Source organism: Plodia interpunctella, chromosome 13 (genome assembly GCF_027563975.2).
Source record: "Plodia interpunctella isolate USDA-ARS_2022_Savannah chromosome 13, ilPloInte3.2, whole genome shotgun sequence".
Lineage (NCBI taxonomy): Eukaryota > Metazoa > Arthropoda > Insecta > Lepidoptera > Pyralidae > Plodia > Plodia interpunctella.
In genome coordinates, this window is record NC_071306.1 from 3,175,669 (window position 1) to 3,200,699 (window position 25,031).

The 25,031-nt window shown below is 33.8% G+C and overlaps 3 protein-coding genes across 4 annotated transcripts; all 3 read right to left on the reverse strand.

Annotated features, from left to right (window-relative positions):
- Positions 1 to 62: 62 nt before the first annotated feature.
- LOC128674818 (potassium voltage-gated channel unc-103-like) lies at positions 63 to 6,321 on the reverse strand. Its single transcript, XM_053753728.1, has 10 exons — positions 6,200 to 6,321; positions 5,322 to 5,514; positions 4,681 to 4,852; positions 4,382 to 4,493; positions 3,903 to 4,096; positions 3,438 to 3,639; positions 2,953 to 3,050; positions 2,258 to 2,443; positions 1,626 to 1,815; positions 63 to 836 (listed from the first exon to the last, which is right to left on the reverse strand). The coding sequence occupies exons 1-10, from the start codon at positions 6,249 to 6,251 to the stop codon at positions 511 to 513; spliced, it is 1,725 nt and encodes a 574-aa protein (XP_053609703.1). The 5' UTR covers positions 6,252 to 6,321; the 3' UTR covers positions 63 to 510.
- Positions 6,322 to 6,651: 330 nt separating this feature from the next.
- Positions 6,652 to 10,498, reverse strand: LOC128674913 (leucine-rich repeat-containing protein 28-like). Its single transcript, XM_064436325.1, has 4 exons — positions 9,878 to 10,498; positions 7,944 to 8,094; positions 7,163 to 7,744; positions 6,652 to 6,839 (listed from the first exon to the last, which is right to left on the reverse strand). Exons 1-4 carry the CDS (start codon positions 10,272 to 10,274, stop codon positions 6,716 to 6,718), a joined length of 1,254 nt encoding a protein of 417 aa, XP_064292395.1. The 5' UTR covers positions 10,275 to 10,498; the 3' UTR covers positions 6,652 to 6,715.
- A 1,615-nt stretch (positions 10,499 to 12,113) lies between these two features.
- Positions 12,114 to 16,430, reverse strand: LOC135309840 (uncharacterized). 2 transcript variants are annotated; one of them, XM_064436326.1, is made up of 3 exons: positions 15,512 to 16,403; positions 15,306 to 15,335; positions 12,114 to 13,593 (listed from the first exon to the last, which is right to left on the reverse strand). In XM_064436326.1, the coding sequence occupies exons 1-2, from the start codon at positions 16,230 to 16,232 to the stop codon at positions 15,319 to 15,321; spliced, it is 738 nt and encodes a 245-aa protein (XP_064292396.1). In that variant the 5' UTR covers positions 16,233 to 16,403; the 3' UTR covers positions 12,114 to 13,593; positions 15,306 to 15,318. The 2 variants fall into 2 exon arrangements, with proteins under 2 accessions (XP_064292396.1, XP_064292397.1); XM_064436327.1 differs by lacking the exon at positions 15,306 to 15,335 and having other exon boundaries at positions 15,512 to 16,430.
- Positions 16,431 to 25,031: the final 8,601 nt, after the last annotated feature.

Genomic DNA, 25,031 nt, shown 5'->3' on the forward strand with positions numbered 1-25,031 from the left:
CTTTTCACCTTCTGCGGCTAAAAAAGAAAGAAACTGAAAATGCATATTTTATAACAACATGTAATTCTTTTTGTTATAAAATCTACATTAAAATATTCTTCCTATTTCGTACGACTACTAATAATGCACATAACTGTTGCATGTTTAAATCTTACAACGAAATTAAAATTATCATCATGTTCTTATAAATAAAATAAACAGTAACCACCTTTCTACTCCTTCGTTGAAACACAATAGATTCTTAAGTAAAAAAAAAACACAAAGTTTCACTAATGGTGTGTGGTTCCCGCCCTACAATATGTGGATGTCATAGGAGATGACAAGCGAAAGACTTAACAGTTCACAACAAAGAGGGGTAGACGTCAGGTCCTAAAAGCACCGCCGAATCTTCAATATTTCACTAAATATTTCTTTTTAGCGGCACCCGGGATCAAGGCGTCACAGCCGAAAACGTAGTCAGGAATACGCTCAGTTAATAGAGAGAAAGAGAAGAAGTGTCACTTCTAAAACTTAAACAACCTTACTATTACTAACAATCTGTAACTCCGCCTTTTGATGTTCATCCAACACGCAAGTCCTCTCGTACCTAGTTGTGGCCAATTTTTTAAAGTACTCATACACAGTGGGATAGCACGCGACGGAACCTTCAAAATCCTCCTTGTCCAGTCTAAACAATTCGCAGTTGGTAACAGCAACGCTGGACGCTGTACGGAACCTGTTCTTTAAAACTAGGGCTATTTCTCCGAAGAAATCCCCGTCTTCTAAGTGGCATACTTCGCGACCAGACTCGGAGTAAATGGCTACGGTTCCCTTGTGGATGAAGTAAAGACAGTCACCTGTGATATATAATAATATATTAATATCAATTTCCATAAAATCAAATCAATTCAGAAATTAGGTCTTTACAGGCACTTTTCAAGTCATATTCTAAATTAAATGATATTTATTTCGGAACGAGTACTGCTGAAAAGAAATGCCGAAAGAAACTCATACAGTGTTGGTCCCTATCATGCCAAAAGGGCTTACCATTTTTTTAAATAAAAATTTACTAAATACTAATTTTATAAATTCACTTGTTATTATTAAGGTCAAGTTGTTTTAAAAGGTCAGACAGGGGGGAAGGGGGACAAAGTGTCCTCAATCGAAAACATAAGGTTCATTTTTTCCTTACGGGCGTGTAAACAAACTTCATAGTAAGTACATATTGTCGAATTTTGTTGAAAATAAATCGAAAATTCGGCTGCTTTTTTAATGAACGGACAAAAAGTACCTACCTCCAAGGAACTTACAAATTGCCTATATACTTATACATACCAATACGATGTGGTAAGATAAAACAAGTTCTTATAAACAATTTTTTAAGTTGATATTATTAGTAAGGAGGTGCTCGTAAGGAGGTTTTCATAATTATCATATTCATTACAGTGGGTGCTACAGTTTTTCTACAACCCTTCTACAACCCTTAAAAGAAGTACTAAGTGCCCAATGTACCATATATTTACATTTTGTATATTTGGAACATGCATGCATTTTTCATCGATATTTCTTTATGTACAAGTCCGCGTATTCTCTGGAGACAGAAGTATTTGACAAAATAAAAAGCCTATAAAAATACGTATATTTACCAATAGTATTGATCTTGAAGATGATATCCCCCGCGATGAAGATGACCAGCTTTAGCTTCATGCAGATCTGGAGGTGCAATGAGCCAGGCAGCTGTTTCAAGAACTCCATCTCTCTCACCAGCTCGCCACCAGTATGCATGATTATGTCGCCCCGGAGTTGGCCCGATACACAGCTCAGCATACGAGATTCCTTCAGAAAATTGTAAGGCCGTGACTTATTTAAAACTAGCAGTTGCTCGCAGCAGCCTACGTTTGACAAAAGATAAATGGGTAAACTTTATTGTACAGAATTTAAACTGCAAATCAACTTATAAATGGATTAAACGTCCAAAAAATCCTAAAATGGGATCATTATATGTCCTCAGGTGGATGTCGTATGAAGCGACTAAGGGACACCTTGGAAACTGGCAAAAGTATCATTTCCAAGGATTTAAGGTTTGATTTCATGCAGGCAGCCGGTTTTAAAATCATAGTTGAAACTTTAAAATTGTAAGATTTTGTCAAACAAATTTACACAACGTCAGATTTTTTAGTTTAATATGTTCTACACTCTATAGAATATACACAACACTGTTCAAGTCGTAGGTACCTATGTCAGAAGTCTTTGTCATAACTAAGCGGTAAGTAGGTACCTCAAAGAAACAAGATTGGAACCTCAAAGAATAGAACTTGAGTATTTTCTTCTTGATCCTTGGAGGAAATTTCCTTTGGTTCATGTACATTTCAACCTGTTTTATCATCGTGAAATATTTGGCTTTAGATGCTTCGGTGCCAAGCATTGACATTATGTATTTCAACGTGCAGTGTATGAGCAAGATCTGAAAAGTCAATTTCATAATTGATATCAGGCAGACGGCCTATTGTAATGCTGGATCTACACTACCTAATCGTCGACAGATGCCAACGCGAATGCCGAAAATAGAGTAGTTTGAGTAATTTTATTTGCCGCAATGAAAAACCAGCAATAATGCCGAATCCGGCAAAGTTCAGCAAACTGATAGTGTGATAGTGTGGAGTCTACATAATATTTCACCGCGCTTCGCAGCGTCACAGTCAATAGAAAGAAACCCAATCGAAATCGAATGCAACCAAGAATACGCGTGGATGAGAGAGAGAGGGAGAGAGCAAGAACTTTGACATGTCGTTCACGATTTCAGCTGATAGTCCAATAGTCGTTTTCCCTCTTCTAGGTCACAAATTTGAAATTCACAATATAAGGTCATCCAATAATTTCATATAATTTCAAAATTGAATATTCATTTCAATTTTGAAATTATATAAAATATAAATCATGTTTTGAAGGAATAATACCTATGTAATTACTAACCTCTGTCGTAAACCATGACATTACAAAGAAGATCTCAACGCATTCATTTGGTTTGTGTATTTGCTGACTTTCTATGTGGTTCTTTCTGAACATGCTCACTGGAAAAGTAAAACTAAGTTTAACATCCACCAAATATAAATAAGGTTTGACGAACATGTACGAACAACAAGCCCACAATATTCTTGTAATGTTTTAATCGAATTAGGGATCTAAGTATTAAGTAATAAGTACATAGATTCACCTATTAAAGCAGTGGTGGTTCAATGGTTCAGACGCCTGAAAGATCCTGTATCATCTAGAATGTGAAATGGAGAAAGCAATAGCAAACTACTCCGCCAATATTGCCTTCTTGGCAATATCTCATCAGTATCCTTAGACGATTATAAGGAAGGAAGATTTAGACTACACTTCCATGGATATGACACTTTTATTTTTTCAACAAAAAGAAGTCAATGCTTGACTTGTTTCTGTGCGCCAAAACTTACCAGCTCTATCAAAAGCAAAGAGGAACCTTAGACTAGTAGTTTCATTCCAGAGCTGCGCCTTGTATATCCAGGAGCAGTTCGTCGGGTTTTCTGGCTGGTATGAACCTTCGCTGACATAAATGACAGCGAATTGAACATACATGTTCCAAATTAGATACAGGTACACCATCATTATCACTTCTGATACCGTTTTAGCTGCAAACTAAATAGTTTTGTTGTAACTCTTCAGCTAAATATATTTATGAATAGGGCGTGAAAAGATTTATTCAGAGCAACGCTTGTGACATCCTTGTATATATATATATATATATATACAAATGGCTAGAACGTGGACTTAAAAGTTCTTATTTTGAAAATATCTTAACGATATAATATACATCAGAGCATCGATTTCAGATCTCCAGATGTGAGTAGACAAAATCGTAACTCTAAACCCTAAAAATGCTAATGAGTTAACTGACTTACTGAAAAGCGGTATGCTGTCAATATGTTATTCAGATAAACAAGCATAGTCGGTATTCTGAATATCTTCATAGCAACGAGTGGGCAGACCACTGTCACATCTCGTGTATCAAATAGCGACGGAATAAAACTTATAGCAGATAGCAAGTCAAAAATCATCCAAGTGCGAGCGTAGTGCAAGAATATTTTTGGTAAACCTGAAGAAAGTGTGGTAAAAGTAAAAATGTTATTTATAATTTTTGTTTATTCAACAATAAACGAAAAACGTTAAAGCAGTTTTAGCTGTTTACCTATGTAAAGTATTTACTTTACATAGGTAAACAGCTAAAACTAACTACCTATTCCAGTGCACTAGAAATGCAAGCAATAGACGGAAAACCATTGCTAAAATAGCAATCTTCGCCCAGGCGACGGACAGCACAGAAGTTCCCATTATATTTGCATTATCAGCACTTAGTCTGGAGAATAATAAGAAGTTCTACCTAATATGGCAATTTGGTTCGTGTATCCTTCGATGTAGCCCGTAAAAAGATTGACAACTATATTGAAAATATTGACGAGGTCTGTGAAATACATTAAGGAATCATGGTGCTCCTGAAAAGGGAGATTAAAATTAAATTTGCACTTTTTCCTTATCAATCTGTTTAATTTACAAGTACATACGACACGTACTCGTAAATTAAACAGATTGGATATCTCGATAGAAAGTGGTATATATAAAGGTTCAAATGGTTAAGTAAATAGGATATAGCCTTTTTAATAATGAAAAGAAGAAATTTACGCATTCTACAGGATTTTTCTCGCTGAAATGTACAGCCAGCAGCGTGTGAGAGTACAGCATAATGAGCAGGAAGACCATTTCGATCCACCGCCGCAGTTTGCTGTACGGGTGCAGGGACCACGGGTGGTACATGTACTGCTGGTAGCGCTCTGCACTCAAACCAGCGTAGGATCTGAAATGTTTTTATTCTAGACTGATTTCGGGAAAAAGGGACGGAAATGTCGCAAATTTTAAGTATTACAGTCATGTTTTCTTAATGCGTTTCAAGTCCTCTGTTAGTCATGGGCCTTCCCCAAAGATTTCTAAAATGATCAGTTGAAAGTGCGCGCGAAAGAATGAAATCTTACACAAAAATCACCTCTAAAAAACTTGAAAGAACGCACTTTCACAATTATACTAGCATTAACCTGCGGCTTCATCTGCGTGAATGTCTCTACCAAAGCGGAACAGAAACGATTTTCATACAAATTTTATTAAGAAAATAGTTTGATGAAAACAAAAAACTGGTACCAATACTTATGATACCAATTTTTTTTATCAATCTATATTTAGCTTTCATTACTGGCACAGTAAAGTTGTTTCTGTTTGCTTAATTATACTTTGACAGACAAAATAAAACTGGTCTCCTCTCTCGGACTTACCTGAACAAATTCCTGGCTCTAACATCGTCCATATCGACGGTAATTATGTCCAAGATCTTCAGTCTAAAGTTGGAGCATTGGAAATTGTATTTTGAAAGCTTGCTGGCTGGCAGCTGGCACGGGTGCCCTTGGAAGTACCTATGAGATGATGCGCTACCGGGTTGTTTGTCCTGATTTTTCATTGTTGTGGGATCTAGGTGACAACTTAAACTTTATAATTTTTTACAAGTTATAAATTACGTATATACCAAACAACAAGTATTAAACGCGTACATAGCTTTTTTTATTTCCCAGACGTTTCGGGCCTTGTTACAAAGGTCCGTGGTCACTTGGCGACTGACCCAGCAAGCTTCGGCGACGACGTCTGTTCGATAGAAACTTCTTTTACCACCAATTATTTCTCCGCCAAGTACAGTAGCTTGCTGAGTCAGTCGCCCTGTGCCCTTCGTAAGAAGGCCCGAAACGTCTGGACAATAAAAACAGGTATGTACGCCTTTAATACCTGTTGTTTAGTATATATATTTCACAATTTTAATAAAAATGCTCAAGATGCTTGATGCAGGATTCTGGTTTCCTTTTAGTGTAGCCTATACCTACTGTTCATATATTTAATTTAGTTTCATATATTTAATTTGTTTCATATATTTAAGTGCCTCATCTAGATCACAGTATAATAAAGAGTTGTATAGGTGCAGAAGATGCATGTTTCTGGGCACCCCAAACTTTTAGGTCTATTGCAACAGCTACTGACCGAGCAAGAAAACCTAACCTACCAATTTTAAAAGTAAGGAACTAGGTCCTCGATTATAAAGCCGTCCCAAAATTGGTATAAATTATATTACATAATAAACAAGTGAACAAGCAAACAATATAAGTACCATTGGATGATGCAAATATTTTCGATTGCCAATCACCAATATTAGCCCACATACTTAATAGGATCCTGTTTAAACTGGGGTTAGCATGTATGATGAAATGATTCCTTCTTGTTAGAGAAATATTTGTGATATATATATTTTTTAATGGTTTTGTGTCATAATATGTCAACTTTTTATTTTTCTGCTTTTGTATCTTGAAAGTTAAAGTTTTTAATCTATCATCTTTTACCATGGATTTAATAAGTACTGTACCTACTAATTCCATGCCTTTTACTTCTGTAACTTTTGCAAAAACAAGAATCCTTTTTTTTTTCCTTTTTTCTGGTCTATTATTGGCAAGTATGGATTTACTGTTTCTATGCAAAAATATAAACAAAAATTCTTTACTCGTGTGTCTTCTTAAAAACAGCTTGACACGATATGTATACACGGTGTAGAAAACAACAACAGTATTGTTCAAATCAAATAATTTATTTTAAAATAACATTAATTTAACAAAAATTAGACTAGACTAGACTAGTTTTCTATGAACGTCCACGGAATTACGAGCTTCCCTGTCTTCCACCTGATCGCACACTGCTTTGAACAGAACGCTGCGCTCAGCAAGATCTCTTCGGTATTGTCGATCAGAATTATTTTTCTGGAAAATATTTAAAGCGCAATGATGGAGAGGAAATTCAGAAGACATCTCTTTTAAACTGAAAGAAACTATTTAAAAAGAAATTCAATACACATTTCGTTAAATAAAATTTATTTAAAAAACGAGCTAATTTCAAATCCTCAAAAGGTTTCGAGCTATGATTTCGAGGTTAGGTATTTTTGTTGAAATTAAAGATGAACAAATAACAGATGGATTTGGGAAAATATAGAGACATCTCGAAACGAAACTGTCTTAAATTTCATTATAACTTAACTTATTTTTTTTAGTTCAGAAAAAGTAAAAATATTAATACAAGTATTTACCCAATACAAAATTCGTAATAAACATAATCAAATATTGGCCTTTTACAAGCAACATTCTCGCATCTCGATATTGGTCCATTACATAGATCGGATTTTATGAACGCGGGGAGAAAATTGTAATATTTTTCAACAACATCTGTTGGCACATAATAGTCATTTTTATTCCTTTTCATCCTCTCACCATCATCATTCCTGTACTTTAATGGCTGGTTTATTTTACAATTGTTTCCATTCTCATCGCATTTTGCTGGATCTTCATTAATTAAACTAAATCCTTCTAGGTTTATTTCTAAATCATCAACGTAATTATCATTGTAATAATTTATTCTATAAGTTAAGTTCGTATCTAAATTATCTTGATGAATTTTCGTAAATTTATCTGCAGTGTCAGAAATAGTTTTGTAAAGTTGTCTTTTAGATAGTTCGAACAGGCTGGGTATTAGGTGTGAATTATTTCTTTGAATATTATTCAGTTCATGTGGGACATCAATATCTAATTCCCATTGTCTTGAATCTTGACTTAGTTTTAAGCGACAGCGGTAGTTCTGTGCTACACATTGATATGTCGGAATTTTCAGGCATCTGGAAATAGATCGTTGATATAAGTTTCCTATAGCGAAAAAACATTTTAAAGTACTATTGTAAAGCAGAGAAAAAATTACCAAGTACTTTATAATACCCGTGATTTTTTTTCTTAATGTAGTAAGTTACCTAACTTATTTAATAAGCTTATAACTGCCTATTTAATCAATACTAGTTATATGAATTGAATTTTTCTCACCCAATATTTAAGCTTCTTGTCATTTGATCCCTAAACATATGATACCACAGCGCGTAAGGTATAACTTTCAAGTTGATATTTCTCCAAAACCTAAATTCGCAGTAATGGTAGTTGTAGACTGGCCTTTGTGGAAGCCAGTGCAGTTTATTATCTGAAAAAATAAATATCTTTTCATATTACTATTCCTAATTTATCTCACTTTTTTATTTAAATTTAAAAAATAGTTATGAGTAAATTAGTGGATCACAACAAATTAAAAAAAAATACACGATCTTGAATTTAAAGTTTGTTTTTGTAAAATCTTTAACTAAAATGAAATTTAGAAGCCAAATTTGCGGTCACAGTTTTAATATGTAAAAATGTCGCTAATTAAAAATTTTAAACACGAGATATACCTACCTATAATTTACTAAAAATAAATATAGATGATATAAATTCTAATCTAGTGTTGAAATAACAGTGTTTGAAACGGGAGCGGAAACGTCTCAAAGAGCATTATAGATCATCGAGATTCTAGTTCATAAAATTATTACCGAATCGTTTACATAAACCAAGAATCTAAAACAAACAGACAAACCGACACAAATCCAGGAACCGGGGTATTACGAATTGTTTGTATACGGTGCAGCCGTTGGCTCGTCAAGTGCATTGCATCACGTAAACAAATGAACTGAGAAGGGTTTTATATTTACGTAAACATTAAAATTGCACATCAAAATCAGAGCAAACGGAATCTTGAAGAAGCTGAATTTGACCATGAGCACTATTATAAATATTTCTTAAACTAACTACAAAATAATCAAAAAAAATCAAATAAATAACATGTTTAGGCGTTTATGCGCCTACAGTTTGGCGTGTCCCAGATACAAAGGTATAAAACTAAAGATTCTCCTCAAATAATGAATCTCAATTCCAACTATACAATTTACTAATTAATATTATTGATATATTTTCATTAATTAATAAAATGAAATCAACAGTTACTACTAAACAATATACCCGTCTCAACCATGTTAAAACTACCACCCACATTAATTCGTAGATGCAAGATCATTTCCTTATCGGATGCGAGTATTTTCGTCCCAATAATGACTGCAGCAATGTCGTAACTGTTCTAGTGTAAATGGGTCAAATCAATGGGGAAGAGTGTAATTTAACTGATAGTTTGTTATCGGGAGCCCTTTACGAGCGACAGTTAAATGCTTTTGGTCGGGTACCTTGATGATCGCGTGTACAGAAATACAGCTATTTTTCTCTCACATTCGCGTATTCCAGGTGGCATCCGGAGCTGTGACGCCCAAATTCAGAGCAAAAATAAACCTTACAATTTCGAAGAGACAACCCTCCTTGCAGATGTTGTTTTTGTCTATCGGCTGCCAATTCTAATATGTCCCTTAGTCTTCTCCTTTGAAATCAACGGACGGATACCGAGTGGTCCGACTTAAGGATATCTACTGTAAGTATATATTTGAAAAAATTACCTATAGTCTATCTGCAGAATATGTAGGTGATTTTTGAGCATTACATTGCCTTAGGCGTATTTTTAAAATATGGAAAAATTTATTTTTCCGAATATGAGACCCATATTTCAAAGTATCGTGCTTGGGTTCTTTTCGAAAACGTTCAGTCTTCCTGGTACATTAGTGATTGATGAGTTACGATATTAAGCGCGTCCTAGTGGAGGCAGATTAGCTCAAAAATCTAAATTACAAATTATGTCTGAAATGCTATTAAAATGCACAAAGAAAATTATGAACATGATATGAGTGTCTGAAGTCAAAGCATTTGAGTAGTGGTAAAATTGATTTTATAGTATCATCTAACGAGGCAGTCATAATCATCATAATCTGACTATTAATATGATTAGTAAATAAGTACTCAACAAGAACAAAATACAACAACGCAATAATTGTCAAAATATAAACAAAATTTACCACAAACCGAGAGATACCGCAGTCCTCTTAATTCGGCCAGTCGTAATGGCAGTTCCACCAGCTCATTCTCATCCAATATCAAAAATCTCAAACTCCTCACCTCGCCAATCTCATCAGGCAACCTTCGCAATCGATTCCCGCTCAAATCGAGACATTTCAGACATTTCAACATCGATATCTCTCGAGGCAATTCTACGATATCGTTTCCACTTAAATACAGACTCTCTAAGTGTTTGAGCTTATATATTTCCTTAGGGACCCTTGTTATAAGATTGTCTTTTAAGTATATATCGGTAACTTCAGATTCTTCTCCATCAATTTTGTTAATTGGGAATTCGGTGAAACCACGATAGTTCCAGTGAAGTACATTTGCTGTTAGTAAGTCTTGATAATCCATTGTTATTAACAGTTCAAAAACATCATTTTCAAAATGATAACGAACAAGTTTATGTATCTAGATGCCTTTTTTTCCACTGGACAAAACTCGCAAAGAGAAATTCAGAACCAAGTCCACACATTTAAAACCTCGACGTAATAATACCATGTAAATATTTGAACTATAAACACTATACACATAGACAATAATGGAACGAGCTATCCCCGAAGGCGTCCCGACCACACTGCAACGCATCAGCGGTACGTAAACCTGGATATTTTTAACAACAAGGTCTCGCCTATAAAAATGTGTAAAATTAACACATATATTTACGCTCATAAATATTAGTAGGACCCAATTTTTTATCGTTTTGTTGAGTAAACACTTTATGAAACAGTTTATGCTTATTTTTCGCACGGGTAATTACGCGAAATCCAATCTTAGCATCCTCATTTGTTGAAATCATAATATTTACTTTTAAACAGGATTTCAGGGTCAGTAATAGTAGGTATATAAATATCTACATTACATTAGTGGGGAAGTATGGATTAAAAACGATGTTATATCTATTAGTATTCTAAGCATTAGCGTGTAACGATCGGATATGCTCTATTTTTTCTGTTCTTGAGATTCTTGAGAAAATTACAATGAGAGCACAAGGCATGTTGCAAAAATAGTGATAGGATAATAGACATACTAACTAAAGAAAATTCACGCTGATGGTGGACCCAACAAGCTTTTTACAATCAATTTTGCAAGAAGTCCGTAGGATGCTGAAGTGAGGACTCGCTGCCATATCATGTTAGTACACTAGTATGACATGTAAGATTTTGCCACAAACGGATTTCATTTTATAAAAACAAAGCTATTGTGAAATGTTACAGATGGATCGCATATTTATTTATGTAGGCATTAGCCGTTCAAGGCGAAAAACCAATATTATCGTGCGTGATCCGGCTTGGTGACCTGGCGGGGTGCCAGCGAAGCGAGAACGATGATGGTGGATCGAGAATGTTGGGCCAGACTGTTTTCATCATAAATTTATTGCAAATTTTAATATATTTTTATGAATTTTTGGCTTGACTGGTTCGGTGTTCGTCCAGTTTTAATTTTTTACGTATTTACAATTCTAGGATATCTGTGCGCTGAAGCGCATGTTGTATTAGAAACTACAAAGTTGTGTGTTGTTGAGTGTGTCTCTTCATAAAAATCCGTTTGCATTAACCGTTATTACCCGCCCACCAGCGCCACCATCACATTTTCATCGATTTTTATAATTGCTATTTTCTTTTATTTTGTGATGGCGGTGCTAGTGTGTAATTTTTACTCAAAAAACATGGAGTAATATCGATGAAGGCAACGCCAATTATTATGATTGGATTTGATGTCTAGTCTGTGAGAATATTCAGGTAGGTATCGTAAACAAATACATACCTAATGTCAATTTACCTTGACGTCCAAGTCTCAGCTCCATGTCCATTAGCCAAGCAAACTAACCCGACAAACAACAAAGCGACGCTAGGCCTTCAGTAGCTTTAGGGTGTTTGTCTACGGAGTCTCGTTTTTGTTCTGGAAGATTTTTATTTAGTACTAGCTGCGCCTCGAGGCTTCGCTCCCTTGGGAATTTCGGGATAAAATGTACTCTGTGTTATTCCAGGTTAATATTCTACCTAAACCATGGTACCTTTCATAATAATCCGTCCAGTAGACACACATGCATCCTCACATTTATAATATTAGTGGGATATTTTATTTATTATAAGATTATAATAAATAAAATATCCCATATTATAATAAATAAAATATCCCATAATTTGTGAAATTTGAGAAAATAGGTAAATGGACAGAAAAACAGATAGATAAGGTAAAGTAGTTACCTTTATTAAGGAACATTTAAATTAAATTTTACAAAGTTAAAGTGGTTTACAAAGAGTACAAGACAAAAGATTAGGTGGTACATAATTATCACACAAAATCAGTACATAGATTAGGATCAGACTTTCGTAAATTACTAGACCATTTAAATGGTATATTTATAATGTAAAATTGTTTCTATTTTGTATATAGGATTACATAATATTCCTACCATACCTCAGCAGCATCGTATATTATTGGTAAATATGTAAAGGAGATCAAATTTTACTTATTCTACATCAATATCATTAAAACTAGACAAAATATGCAAAAACAACAAACGATATTTGAAATAATTGGTCAATAAACAGACTTCGATTTAAAAACTAAAAAAAAGGGAAGACATTTACAAAGTTTTTCATAATGAAAGGAATTAGCTGCAGTTTACCTCACGTACTCTTGATATACTCTACCTACTCGTAAAATATTTTTATTAACAAAATTGTGATTTCTATCAGTTTAACAAGTTGCTTATTAACTGAACTAGAATTAAGATTTCTTGTAAATCTATTCTACAGTGGCCGAAGACTAAAAATAAATTAGTTGAAATAATAACCATTTTTATACTATAGTTTGTAATATATAAATTCAGTCCTTTGACAACAAGATGAACCGATTCATTCAAAATTAAAGCGACAGGGACAGATGTATTATTTCTATATCTACTATTTGAGATCGGTCATTGGACTCAAGTTATATTTTACAAAATTCGTAGACCAAAAAAGTGGTGCTTAATTTATTGTACATAATAAAATAAAATAAAAAAGTATAGAAATTGGAAAGTAACCAAAGGGCAACGGCGAACTCTCATGAAGAGATCTCTTCCAGACAATCGGTAAGCGAAAAAGAAAATCAAAAAACGAAGTGTTATTGAGAATTGAGATTTCCTTTCCTAATCGAATCGCCTAAAAATCAATAGTTTGTGAATCAAGTGTGACTAATGTTTGTAAATTGTTATATGGCTTAAATGGATTTTCAGGTTTCAAATTCAAAAGTATTATTTAAACACATTATATTTTCTTCATAGTCGGACATCAAGAGTGCACATTGCAAGAGTGGTCGTGATATGATTACTCTGAGATGAGTGTATGTGTTTATTCAAACTTTATTTGGTGTAACACTCTGTAACAAAATGGTACAGAGTGTTTCCCTAATTTCCTCCCAAACGTCCCGCACAGATCAAGTTGAGTTTGTACTCTACTTTTTTTAAAAATCTGGGAGTAAAGCCATGATCGTGTCACAAATACTTCTTCTAAGAATCTAAGAATTTAATATCTTCTGATTATCCTAACGCGTCGGCCCTTTCCGTCTTCATCGTCGCTGTCAAACGAAGGTTGTCGGTTCCCCAGCATTAGAGCTTGGACTTCTGGGTTGAGGGGTAGCGCGGGGAATGATGACCGCCGTACCATCGGGACCGGGCGAGCTCCTAGATCAAATTGACACTATTAAAATTAAAAATACACATATCGACAAATCACATAGATCCTTGCAACTTGTATTTTAAGAGACTAAGATTATCTATATTATATTATAATTTTATTTATTGTAAATAAACGTCAATCTGAAAAAGCAAGCCCTTTTCAACAATATGCAAAATTGCATTTGCATCTTATTGAGATTTTTCCTTTCTTATTGAGTGTGTCAGATACTACTGTCAGAGAATACTGGGTCAGATTTCATTGAAGTCGACTACCGACATCTAGTAGCATATAAATATCTCTGGGATACCTAAAGTCACTTGCTTGTGTTGCACACTGTTCTATGGTACATGTCATTTAGCACATTAGAAGAATAGGGTAGAGAGAATACAGTACATTTTATTATCTCACATGCTATGGGAAAAATTACCATCTAATATACTTACGTATAATACGTAAAAAATAATAATTCATATTAATTGGAGTAGCATATTTTAATGAACGTAAGGCAACGCATGCAATTGAAAGCAATAACTAAACAACATGTCAAAAAGAGTCAATATTTATATCAACTATTTTTATTTAATGTAAGATTTTAGAAAATAAGGAGTAAAGTAAATTGGATTCCTCGTTAAAGCTGGCTGCTTCTCGAAGCCAATTAGTAATACCGCAGAAACCATATCTTTGGGTTTACTAAGAAATTGTAACTACAGCTAAGGGATCAAATCGATATAGTCTAACGTGGTGGTGTCAATCGATGTAGTTTATTGTAGAGGAATATTATAAAAAATGTCATTAAATTCCTTTCGCTCATACAAACACGAGAAGAAACGGGACAGAATCCATTGTATGGCTATGTTTTATCTAATTTGGTTATACTAGCTCGCTTAGTTTTCTTCGTTTTTGCTTTTGACCGCTGCTATCAAGTACCTGTACTTACAAAAAAGTGCATTTACTTCTTTAAACACATATTTATTATTTTAATACCAAATGTGTTATGCACATCATACGTAATAAAAAATTACAGATTTTGTCGTAAATATACAATCACGACATTTGACGCATTGGTCTTGTAGAGATACAATGTAGCTACAGCGGCTAATTTTATTTATTTATTTAGAGCCATCGGGTGTACTACTGTTGGGCAACTCCCTCTATTCTCAGTGCCTGCGGCTTTTATGTGTTTCACAAACACGATATTTGATTTCTTGTAGGTATACTTTAATAAATTCATAAATGTCAAATTGCATGCCAACATAACATAACTTGAAGTATAAATAGTTATTCTAAAAATTAAACACTACGTTAAGTTAAAATCAAACGCTATACTAATAAACGGCCACTATAAACTACAAGCATTTTACTAGTTATGTGAACAAACGAGATGAAGCTTTGACCAATCATTCAGAAATCATTGTTCAAATAACCGTAAAACAAATGCTTCAGTTATGCGATTTATTTATTACTCAAAGGAAAAGTAATAAAATTATACCCATTTTACTAAAATACGAGGAAGAGAGTAAAATTGCTAGGTAATCATTACAGTTCGCTGAAGATAAGCGCTAATCCATTGCTGCGAATCTGATGTGAAATTGCCTAAATATAATCATAACCAGTAACGGATTTACGCTTACAGCTTCGCCATGATAAAAGCAATACTTTCAAATACTAATGCAGTTTTTGCGCAAATTTTTACTATCTACAAGGGTGATTTAATTACCTGAAATGCTTTTTCAGTCGTCAGACAGACCTTGTATTGAAACAGAGATAAGAAAAAACAACAGTAGAGACAGACTTTTGAAAGTTTTAAATAATAAAACATCTGAAGATATAATTAAAGTCATTCAATTATGCTTTTGACAACATCAAGTAAATTTGAATTTTAAATTAAGATAGAAAACAATTTTATTAATGCATTTACCGTACCAATAAGTTTTGCAGCCGACTGCCTCTTGATTAGTTTAGGTTCTGAAGCAGTTTCTCCAATTGAAGCTGGTGCAGAATTCTCAGATTGAATTTTCTTTTCACTAAAATATGATGTTGTCGATTCTCCTCTCGTATAAGGTCTAGATTCTCTACGAGTTTTGTTTTCATCTTCGCCATTGACAAAAGATTCGGCAATTTGAAATAGTTGAAGACCAAATTTGCTAGATTCTCTACGTAAAGATTTCTTGTTGGCAAATTCTGCCAAAGATTGTCTCCTTTCACCGTTTGGATTTAATTTGAGCATTGCTCTTTCTTCTTCTTTCACTTTCAGTACATCCATGAATGCACTCAACACTAATATCACTAGAAATACTGTTATTCCTATCACTGTTATAGCATTGCCATTATTACCTTCCATATCTTGAAGTTTATTCTGCTTGAGTTTGAGTTTAGTATCGGGTTTTTTGGTAAACACTTCTAATACGCTACAACCATTGTTTATGAACAGCGGAATGTCACTATTAATTTTTCTTTTCACTGGTTTTTCATTTATTTCAACGTGTTTCGGTATTACTTTTTGTTCTACCACGGGCGGAACTGTGTCTGATATTTTTCTATCAGTGTCTTCTACATCGTCTTTCATTTTCAGCCATATCTTAAGACTATACAAGCAGTAAATCGCCATGCAGACAACAAGAAGTATAATCTTGTGTTCGTTCATGTTTACATGGCAAAAGCACTGGTTTGTTTTGACAGTGGGTCGGGCGTGCGTGTATTCTATTCGCGTACTAAAAATTGTTTGAAAACGCTCAAAAGCTTGAAACTGATTTATATTTTTTTTTGTGGGCAATTTGAGGTTATTTTTGAAGCTACTCGTAGTGCTGGACCGATTCACTGCGTAATTTCTAGTTCTGTGTGAGGTGGGTTACTGACTGCGCATGTGCGGCGTCTGGGTGGGTAACTCGGGTCGAAGTATTGGTTACCGTAGCTACACGAACGCAGACTACTGGTGATCCGCATATTGGAAGTGTCATCTGATAACAATGTAATTTCTTTTTCCTGTGCCAATCGGGCTGGAGTTAATTAATATCTTTTATCAGCAGACTGTCCTGATTGCCTTTTATCAAATTCGTTTGAGTGCAATCGAGTGCAACGTATTGAAACGAGATAAACTTTTTCATTTATTCGTTTTATCTGATCTATTTGTTGTACAACGTATTGCTATTTGGAATGACTTCTTTGAATGTTTGATTTCTTCATTCATTTAGCAAATTATACCCAAAATCATACTCATAATACGTATCATAATGATTGTATTGTAAATAAATAAATGAATGTTTTATCATCTAATTACACAGATTATAAATGATATGTATCTATCAATCACATATATTTTGAACAAGGAACCAAATAAATAACCATCATAACGTTTTCATTTTGTTTTATCGTTATATATTCTGTAAGTACATTCTCATATAGATACGTATAATTTATGTTGTCGTTAAATAGTTATATTTTAAAACTATAAAAATTAACATTAAAATTTCCTCACTATTTTCATAAAAGCCAAGAATACTTGCTCTATTGATATCCCCAATATAGAAAATCGTCAAGTAAGATCTTGTCAGTTATAATTTTAGAAGCACTCAGCGCTCAGATTATGATTTGTTGATTGAAATATAAACAATTATTATGCTTTACGGACCGACAGAAATACAGTGCTCATAAAGTGGCGCAATTTTAAAAAAGCTTTACACGACTTTGATAGGCGTGGTTATTACAATTCGTTTACTTTTAGGATTATAATATTTTCAACTGGCTTTTCGACTTTTCTTTATATTTATTTATTGAACAAAATAGAGTATGTAAAATATTTATATTGTCCGTCAAACTGTAATTTGTTTGATTTTCTGTGAAATCCGTTTAGTCTGTTTAGCAAGATATTGATGATCAACGGCCGAGGAAGCAACCGGAAAAACGATCAGATGAGAGAGATAGAGAGATTAATTTTGATAGATTACTTTCAAAGTTTCCTATTGTGCAAAAATACCATTATTATAAACAATTTTAAAACAATTTATTAATGCATTTACCGTACCAATAAGTTTTGCAGCCGACTGCCTCTTGATTAGTTTAGGTTCTGAAGCAGTTTCTCCAATTGAAGCTGGTGCAGAATTCTCAGATTGAATTTTCTTTTCACTAAAATATGATCAGATGAGAGAGATAGAAATATTAATTTTGATAGATTACTTTCAAAGTTTCCTATTGTGCAAAAATACCATTATTATAATAATTGTGCTTAGTAAAGTGAGTAGTCTTCAAGTTTTCAATAAAAATCATTAAATGAACTCAATGATTGCCATCTTTATTTTTATTTTTCCCTGCGACATTTACCTTGAAGAAAGAAAGAAAGTGCTGCTCCTAAAAAAATCATGTCTCGCGACTAGTCCGTTGCAATTACGTTTGATATATAATATTTATATTCAGAAATAATAATTAAACTTTCATGAATGAAACACTGTTGTTTATTACTGGCTTAGTATACATTTGTATTAATGCTTTCTGCAGCTGAGATTCTGTGCATCTTCAGCTTGGCTTTAATGGCGGTACGTGCGCTGTGTTTTGATGCAACTGCATCGAGAATTGTTTTCGGTTTACGGAAAGCTGAATGCTCATGAAAACCAATTACAGAGTTTATTTTCAGTGGTTAATGTAGTTTTGCAAAAGAGTTGTTTTCTCGTTGTAATAAATTGTATTTGCTTGATTGCTTTTAATGATGTTTGCTACACTAATAAATGTAATCAAGCAAAATTTTGAAGGAAGGATTATTTTCGGGGAAAAATAATAAAATACGAAATACTCCATATATAAATATTTTGTGTCATATTTAGTGTACATGAACTTGTAAATAAATTTAATATCTACCCAGGTTTTGGTGTCATCTCGCACTAGGAAAATAGCTTACCATGCGAATATTATTATCGTATTTCTAGGAAATGCCGAACGATCGATACCTTACGTTTTTACGCAATTTTAAATATATATTTTCCCGAATAAATTACAATAAACAAAAGTAAAGTTAAATTGGATTGTAATAAATAAACATATAGGTATAACAAAACAGCTATTTTCCATTTACAACGATTTCTATTTCTCGCTTCGGCGCATCGGTGCATTAAAATATGCCCGCTGTTATGCTGGAGTCCCCGGCAGACTTGCATATCACCCGACTTAATTGCATAACTTGGTTTTTATTATGCTAGTGTAAACGGGGTAAGTAAGAATTATAATCTAGAAAGGAACTAACCGGTAGTAATGAGATTCTGCTTGCAGTCAACAGCCTGTAAACATTGTACAGGTAAGGAGAAGTTAATAGAGATTAATTTTAATAGTTTCATTTTATGTCGTAAAATAAATAATTGATAATTAAGAGGCAATAACAACATTGCCAAAGAGGGTTGACGCCAGGCATTTATTTGGCCTTTTGTGAAAACAACCGAACCTTTTACTTTTTAAGTGGACTTTGGGCTTCCAGAAACCCGCTCAAAAGTCAGTTATAGTAAAAATATATAAGCACTTGTAGTTAAGTTTGCGATGTGTAAAATAAAGTTTAAATAAATAATTTATTTGCAAACAAACTACATTGCTTTTAGAATTACATATTTAATCATAATCTCATCAGTGATACAAAGGGCTGTCACAAACGATATCTATTACCCGACATAAAAAGTCTTTTTAATCTATTTCAGTACGCGTGTCGGGTATAAAAGCGTATTTTTCAACGCCAATTACACAGATTATCTGAGCCAATCACGATCGACCATATCCCAGCTTTCAACGTTTGTATCAATAAATTTGTTCTGAATAGGCAATTTGGGTTGTAAAGACGCTGCGGGTTACAGGGCTGGCGAGATAAAAATGTTGCCAAAAACGACATTCATTCAAACATCAGACATTCAAAAACAGACATTTATTCTGTAATAATATTAGTGTTATATTAAATCCCGATCGTTCAAAAATATTTGTGATTGAATTAATTTGGTAAATGCTTTAAATAACTTCTCCATCATCAAAGCTAATGCTTAGTTAGCTGTCTTAATATATCGAAGATTGTGAGAAGTGGAAAAGGAAAAATAGGAAAACGGATCTTAAGCCCCGACGCTCAATGGCTGTGAAAACAAATCGGGAAAACGATGTGATAAGAGACAGATTGGGATAGGGGAACGCTACCATAAAAAGTCCAATTTTTAAACTCAGAAGACACTCAGAGACAACCCTACGATTGGAGTTTTCCGACGCATTTCCAAAAGCATGCTTAATGAACCTGAATGGCTTTATGATGAGATATATGCCTTATTTTGACGATAATCGACCTTACTCCCTTGCCATAAGGCATCGTTAGGGTGGATGTATCAATTCGATTTCCAATCGGTATGATGGATTAGAGTGTGACTTGCGTCGATGGAAATAGACTGCAACCGAGATTTCCATTAAAGCTATATTTGATTTTAAACCAATTTCTGAAATAGAAGATTTCCAATATAAAACCTACATTTGTTAACTGGCGTCTTTGGAGAAAAGGCCTTTGGTGAAGTTTGTTGCGCCGCTTCTTCTTCACCTGCGCTTTGAAAGTCGGCAATAGACCTAGTGTAAGTAATTTTTTTGACGTCAATAAGTGATGTATATCATCCTATATTGAATAAAGAATTTTGAATTTGAATTTGATTTGTATAATTACTAGTTGCTTAAATTACTTTTCTCTCTCTTATCTAAACATTTTGCGGTGTCTTCCTCGGACGTAAGGCGTCGTAGCACATGGTCCGATTTCCTATTGCTTATTATATTATCATTAGCTTTTGCCCGCGGATTCGCCCGCGTGAATTTACCAGAGGAGCATTTATTTTTCCGGGATGAAAGGTACGATACCCTATGTCCTTCTTCGTACTTCAAATTACATGTATGCAAAATTTTAAGAAGATTGGTTGAGTAGATAAACTGTGTAGAGGTAACAAACTTATTTTCGCATTTGTAATTATTATAGTCAGGATTAGGATGCAGCAGAATCTATTGCAAACTTACATCAAACCTTTGGTTCTTTGTGCTTTTGAATGAAGCCTTCAAGTAATATAATTATCGTCTACGAAAGGGTGGCGTCACGTAATGGAACGGCTACGGCGTAGCGTTTCGTAGACGCGTAGTTCAATGATGGCAGTACAGCCAACAGCACATCAAGTTACCCTGCATTAACCTCTATGGAGCGACAATAGTTGTAAGACGATTTAAAAAAATATGGATAAATAAAATTAAAATAAGGATCACGTTATGGAAATTCCTTGAAAGCCTGTGAGGATTTATATGTGTATGTATGTTTGTTACTCTTTCACGCAAAATCTACTGTTATGAAATTTGGTACATGGGGAGAATATAATCTGGAATAATACATAGAGTACTTTTTATCCCGAAATTCCCAAGAGAGCGAAGCCCCGGGGCGCAGCTAAGTTGTCTATTACAATTCATATTTCATCAAAGCTAGGCTAATTAAAATTAATGAAATTTCCAATGCATGAATTGTATTATCTGCGGTTCGAAATTGAATATGAAATATATTGATTAAGATTGAAACGTTGTCATTGTGGAATATTTAGCTTACCTACGTCGTTCTAGGTGAGCGAAGCAATGCTGCACGTCACTATACCACGGTATGCGATATGACAGATAGCAGCGACTTGCTTAACGTGTACATTATATCATATATACGTAGTACATAATACGTGGTACATTATATCACCATTACATGCCTTAATTTGAAGGAAACTGTCTTTATATGATACAAGTTTGGTTAAGCAGATAAGCATGAATATGTAACGAATATAGTTAATTTGAATTTATTTATTTATATCTATATTAAGTACCTATATTAATACTCAATACTTTTATAATAGTCTTGTTGATACATCGCTCCACGCCACGCTGCTTTACAGCTCTTGTCGTTCACCAAATTGGAGGGAATTTCATATAACAAACATAACAAACAGCATCAGTATGCTGTTTGTTATGTTGCAGAATTATTTTAGGCACATAAGAGATAATTTATATTCCATTAGCGGTCTGAGGCTCTGATTTGCTGGCTTATTTGGGTTTCAATCAATAGTTTTGATTTAATTTTAGGTCTTGGGGGCTTAGCATCATTTATTTATTTATTTATTTATTTATTTATTTATTTATTTATTTATTTATTTATTTATTTATTTATTTATTTATTTATTTATTTATTTATTTATTTATTTATTCATTCATTCATATTCTCTTAACAAGATCTACTTTACGACCTAAACTGAGTATAGAGAGAATTCGTACCATCGACTTAATTTTTAGTATTAATGCGATTCATTTTAGGTTCCTAAATTGAACTGAGTTGCATTGGAATCGTTCTGTAAAAGTTGATGGTAGGCCTACTGCAGTTAAATATTATACCTATTAAATTAGATCTTTTTGACTGTGTTAATTGCTCAAACTGGCGTCAGATTCCATTCAAGTCGCCTAAAGGCATCTGACATGTTTCTTACGATTACTTACCGCTTCTAGTAGTAGTAATCGAAAAACACTGTCAACCAGTGTGCAGGTTTTCTTACGAAGTTTTCCTTCACCGAAACACAAGTGGTGGACTATAAAAACGACTATAAGTATATGAGTCAATTTGGTATAATATCAACTCATGTGGCAATAGGATTCGAACCTGGAATCTTTCGATCATAGGCGGACGGTCTTGACTACTTGACCACCACCGCTTTATAAGTTAGATACCTGGCTATTCTGGCAAAATTGAGATGGGAGGGAAACAAAACCACGGATATATAATATTTTTCTTCATCATTTACCTGTTTCTCATTCCCTGCGACACACCGAAGCCTTACATACGTACTTAACTCAATTTAATATAGTTAAATTTGATCATATTTATATTTGTACATGAGGTAAAAAGGACCCGAAGATAGCATAAACTGGACAACACATGGACCCAATTAGACTGATAAAATCGGTTTGAATAGCCAATCGGAAAGGCAGCCTTTTTCAACCCCATTTGAATTGAACAAGACTTAAAGAGGCGAATTTGGTTTTGATATCGGCCGATTTGGTTTCAGCTTGGGTCTCATTGAATTTATTCACGAAATAGAACGTTTTCTTCATTGGAGCTTTTATTTACGTTCACCAGATTTAAATTATTATTTTCTTAATATTTTTTTAAATAATTTGTTTCGTTTAAGTCTGATATTGTTGTTTTATACGTATGTACCGATAATCACTTCTTTTACTCATTTCCATATATTTCTCCTCTTATTTCCTTACAGTTCTTACCAAGCCATACATTGTTTCTAAATATTTCAATTACTACCTATTATCACAGTAATGCACCACATGTGTTGTTGAGTTCCAAAACCAAGTGCTGTGGATAAATGGCGTCTTCCAGAATCGGTACAATATAATACAACAGCGTTTCCTTGAATGCGTCTGAGTGCCGTCTTTTGTACGCTATAATTTATATCTCGCTGCTGTTCATTCGCTTATTTGTCTTTATTCTATGAAATATGTTTTAAAATTGCCTATAGAAGTAGATATGCAAAACCTTGACAACTGGTAGGCAATTAAATCATTCCCAAAGAGGTAATGTAAAATAGGTATGGTTGATGCAAAAAAAAAAAACATTTTTCTCTTGAATTAAAACTGCACAGTTGTATTTCGAGTGCAAAGAGCTGTTTATTAAGACTAGTCTATTTTTAAATTTCCATTTTAATCTTAAAAATTTAGGTATGTCTAAAATGAGATAGTTCAAGTTTCCTAAACATTATGAAACAATAAAACACCTCAACATTTTATATTAGCCGAGCAACTGGCGGCTAGTGTGAAATATGTTCGTAATATATCGCGCTAATACCAACTTCATGAATTATTCGGTTAATAAACGTACGATAAGCTATATCCCTAATCCTGCCCGTAATTTTTCGGGGTAAGAAACATCTAGAAATTATAAATAAGAGATAAATTAAAGAACTTGCCTTAAATTCGTATAGATGAGTTAAATAACCTAAAAGTTGCTGGCTTGATGTCGTCTATGATATGCGCGCCAATGATCTGACAACTGGGGACACCGACGACCGCACGATGTGTGGTCGGTGGTTTTCAAAGCATTTCGACCGCTGCGGCTTCGCTGTCATTACAATTTTGCAAATTTTAACAAAGACAAGAACTTTTTAGTTTAAGTTTTACTGTACAGTCCACAGCACATCAAGTTATCCTACACGAACCTCTATGGCGCGGTAAAAGTGACGAGTTTGCAATTAATTTGGGTAGGTTGATGTGCTGTTGACCTGGAATATATTGTATAATATAGACATATAACATTTAATATTACATATTTTTTTTTTGGACACAGCGGACTGTAATTTCTCAGTATTTGTCCATTAGTAACTCAATATATTTACTATGAGTGGTTCCTAGAACAGGACCACTCATCAACCATTGGGAGTCGTACGTGGCGACTAAGGGACACATAGCATAGAAAAAGCACCTAATATATAATAGTAGCATTCCCAAGGAGGCTTGACGGCGGCCGGTTGTAAAGTCACAGCCAAATCTTCATACATTTAAGATTATTTTTACGTTGACCCCGGGATTCTTAGCGCCACAACCGGGAATACGCAGAGCTGAGAGACCATTTGGAACTCTTAAAAAACTGACTATGATCTCTGAACGAATTGTCGTCGCCGCCGGGTCACCTCGAGACGAATCACTTTCGTTAGACCCGCGTTATTCTGAAACGAGTAAAGTTATTTTAATAATTATACTTAGTTCAGATATCATGTTTAGTTTTAGTTTTAATTGCGAAAGTTTAGTATCATTTCTATATTGTGTTTATCTATTTTGGAACGACCTTCATTGTATTACGTTTTTATACATGGTAACCTATATATCAGACATACGTAGGTACATTAAAATTAAAATCCAAATACACAATGATAATGAGCGACCCATATAATAATGCCCGTGAACTGCATGTAAATTCAAAAGTTCATAATTTGCTAAATTATGAACATATACTACATACTATATACATATATAACATTACTTAGTTAAAAAATATCATTATTTTCCGGTCAAATAATCAGTGTTACAAATCATCATGCTATCATTTTATCAATAACTCAATTTAGTGATTATTATATATCAAAAAATATATAATTTTCATTACAGACTATCAATCTAGCAAACTATCATTATTATTATCAGGTATCATTATTATTATCAGTTATTCATTAGAATAAATAAATAAATATAAATATATTGGACAAACCACACAGATTGAGCTGGCCCCAAAGTAAGTTCTAGACTTGTGTTATGGGATATTAAACTCAACGATACTATATTTTATAACATATACATATATAGATAAACATCCAAGACCCGGGCCAATCAGAAAAATATCATTTTCCATCATGACCCTACCGGGGATCGAACCCGGGAC

Excerpts from the sequence above, each read along its gene's own strand:
- LOC128674818 (XM_053753728.1), bottom strand. The coding sequence starts at position 6,251 with ATGTGGGCTAATATTGGTGATTGGCAATCGAAAATATTTGCATCATCC. Across the intron at positions 4,494-4,680 it reads AGAAAAATCCTGTAGAATGC|GAGCACCATGATTCCTTAAT; the intron begins GTAAATTTCTTC and ends CTCCCTTTTCAG. Across the intron at positions 2,444-2,952 it reads TGTCATGGTTTACGACAGAG|ATCTTGCTCATACACTGCAC; the intron begins GTTAGTAATTAC and ends TTGACTTTTCAG.
- LOC128674913 (XM_064436325.1), bottom strand. The coding sequence starts at position 10,274 with ATGGATTATCAAGACTTACTAACAGCAAATGTACTTCACTGGAACTAT. Across the intron at positions 8,095-9,877 it reads GCGGTATCTCTCGGTTTGTG|ATAATAAACTGCACTGGCTT; the intron begins GTAAATTTTGTT and ends TTATTTTTTCAG. Across the intron at positions 6,840-7,162 it reads TATTACGAATTTTGTATTGG|AAAAATAATTCTGATCGACA; the intron begins GTAAATACTTGT and ends AATATTTTCCAG.
- LOC135309840 (XM_064436327.1), bottom strand. The coding sequence starts at position 16,232 with ATGAACGAACACAAGATTATACTTCTTGTTGTCTGCATGGCGATTTAC. Across the intron at positions 13,594-15,511 it reads GTCGGCTGCAAAACTTATTG|GAGCTCGCCCGGTCCCGATG; the intron begins GTACGGTAAATG and ends AATTTGATCTAG.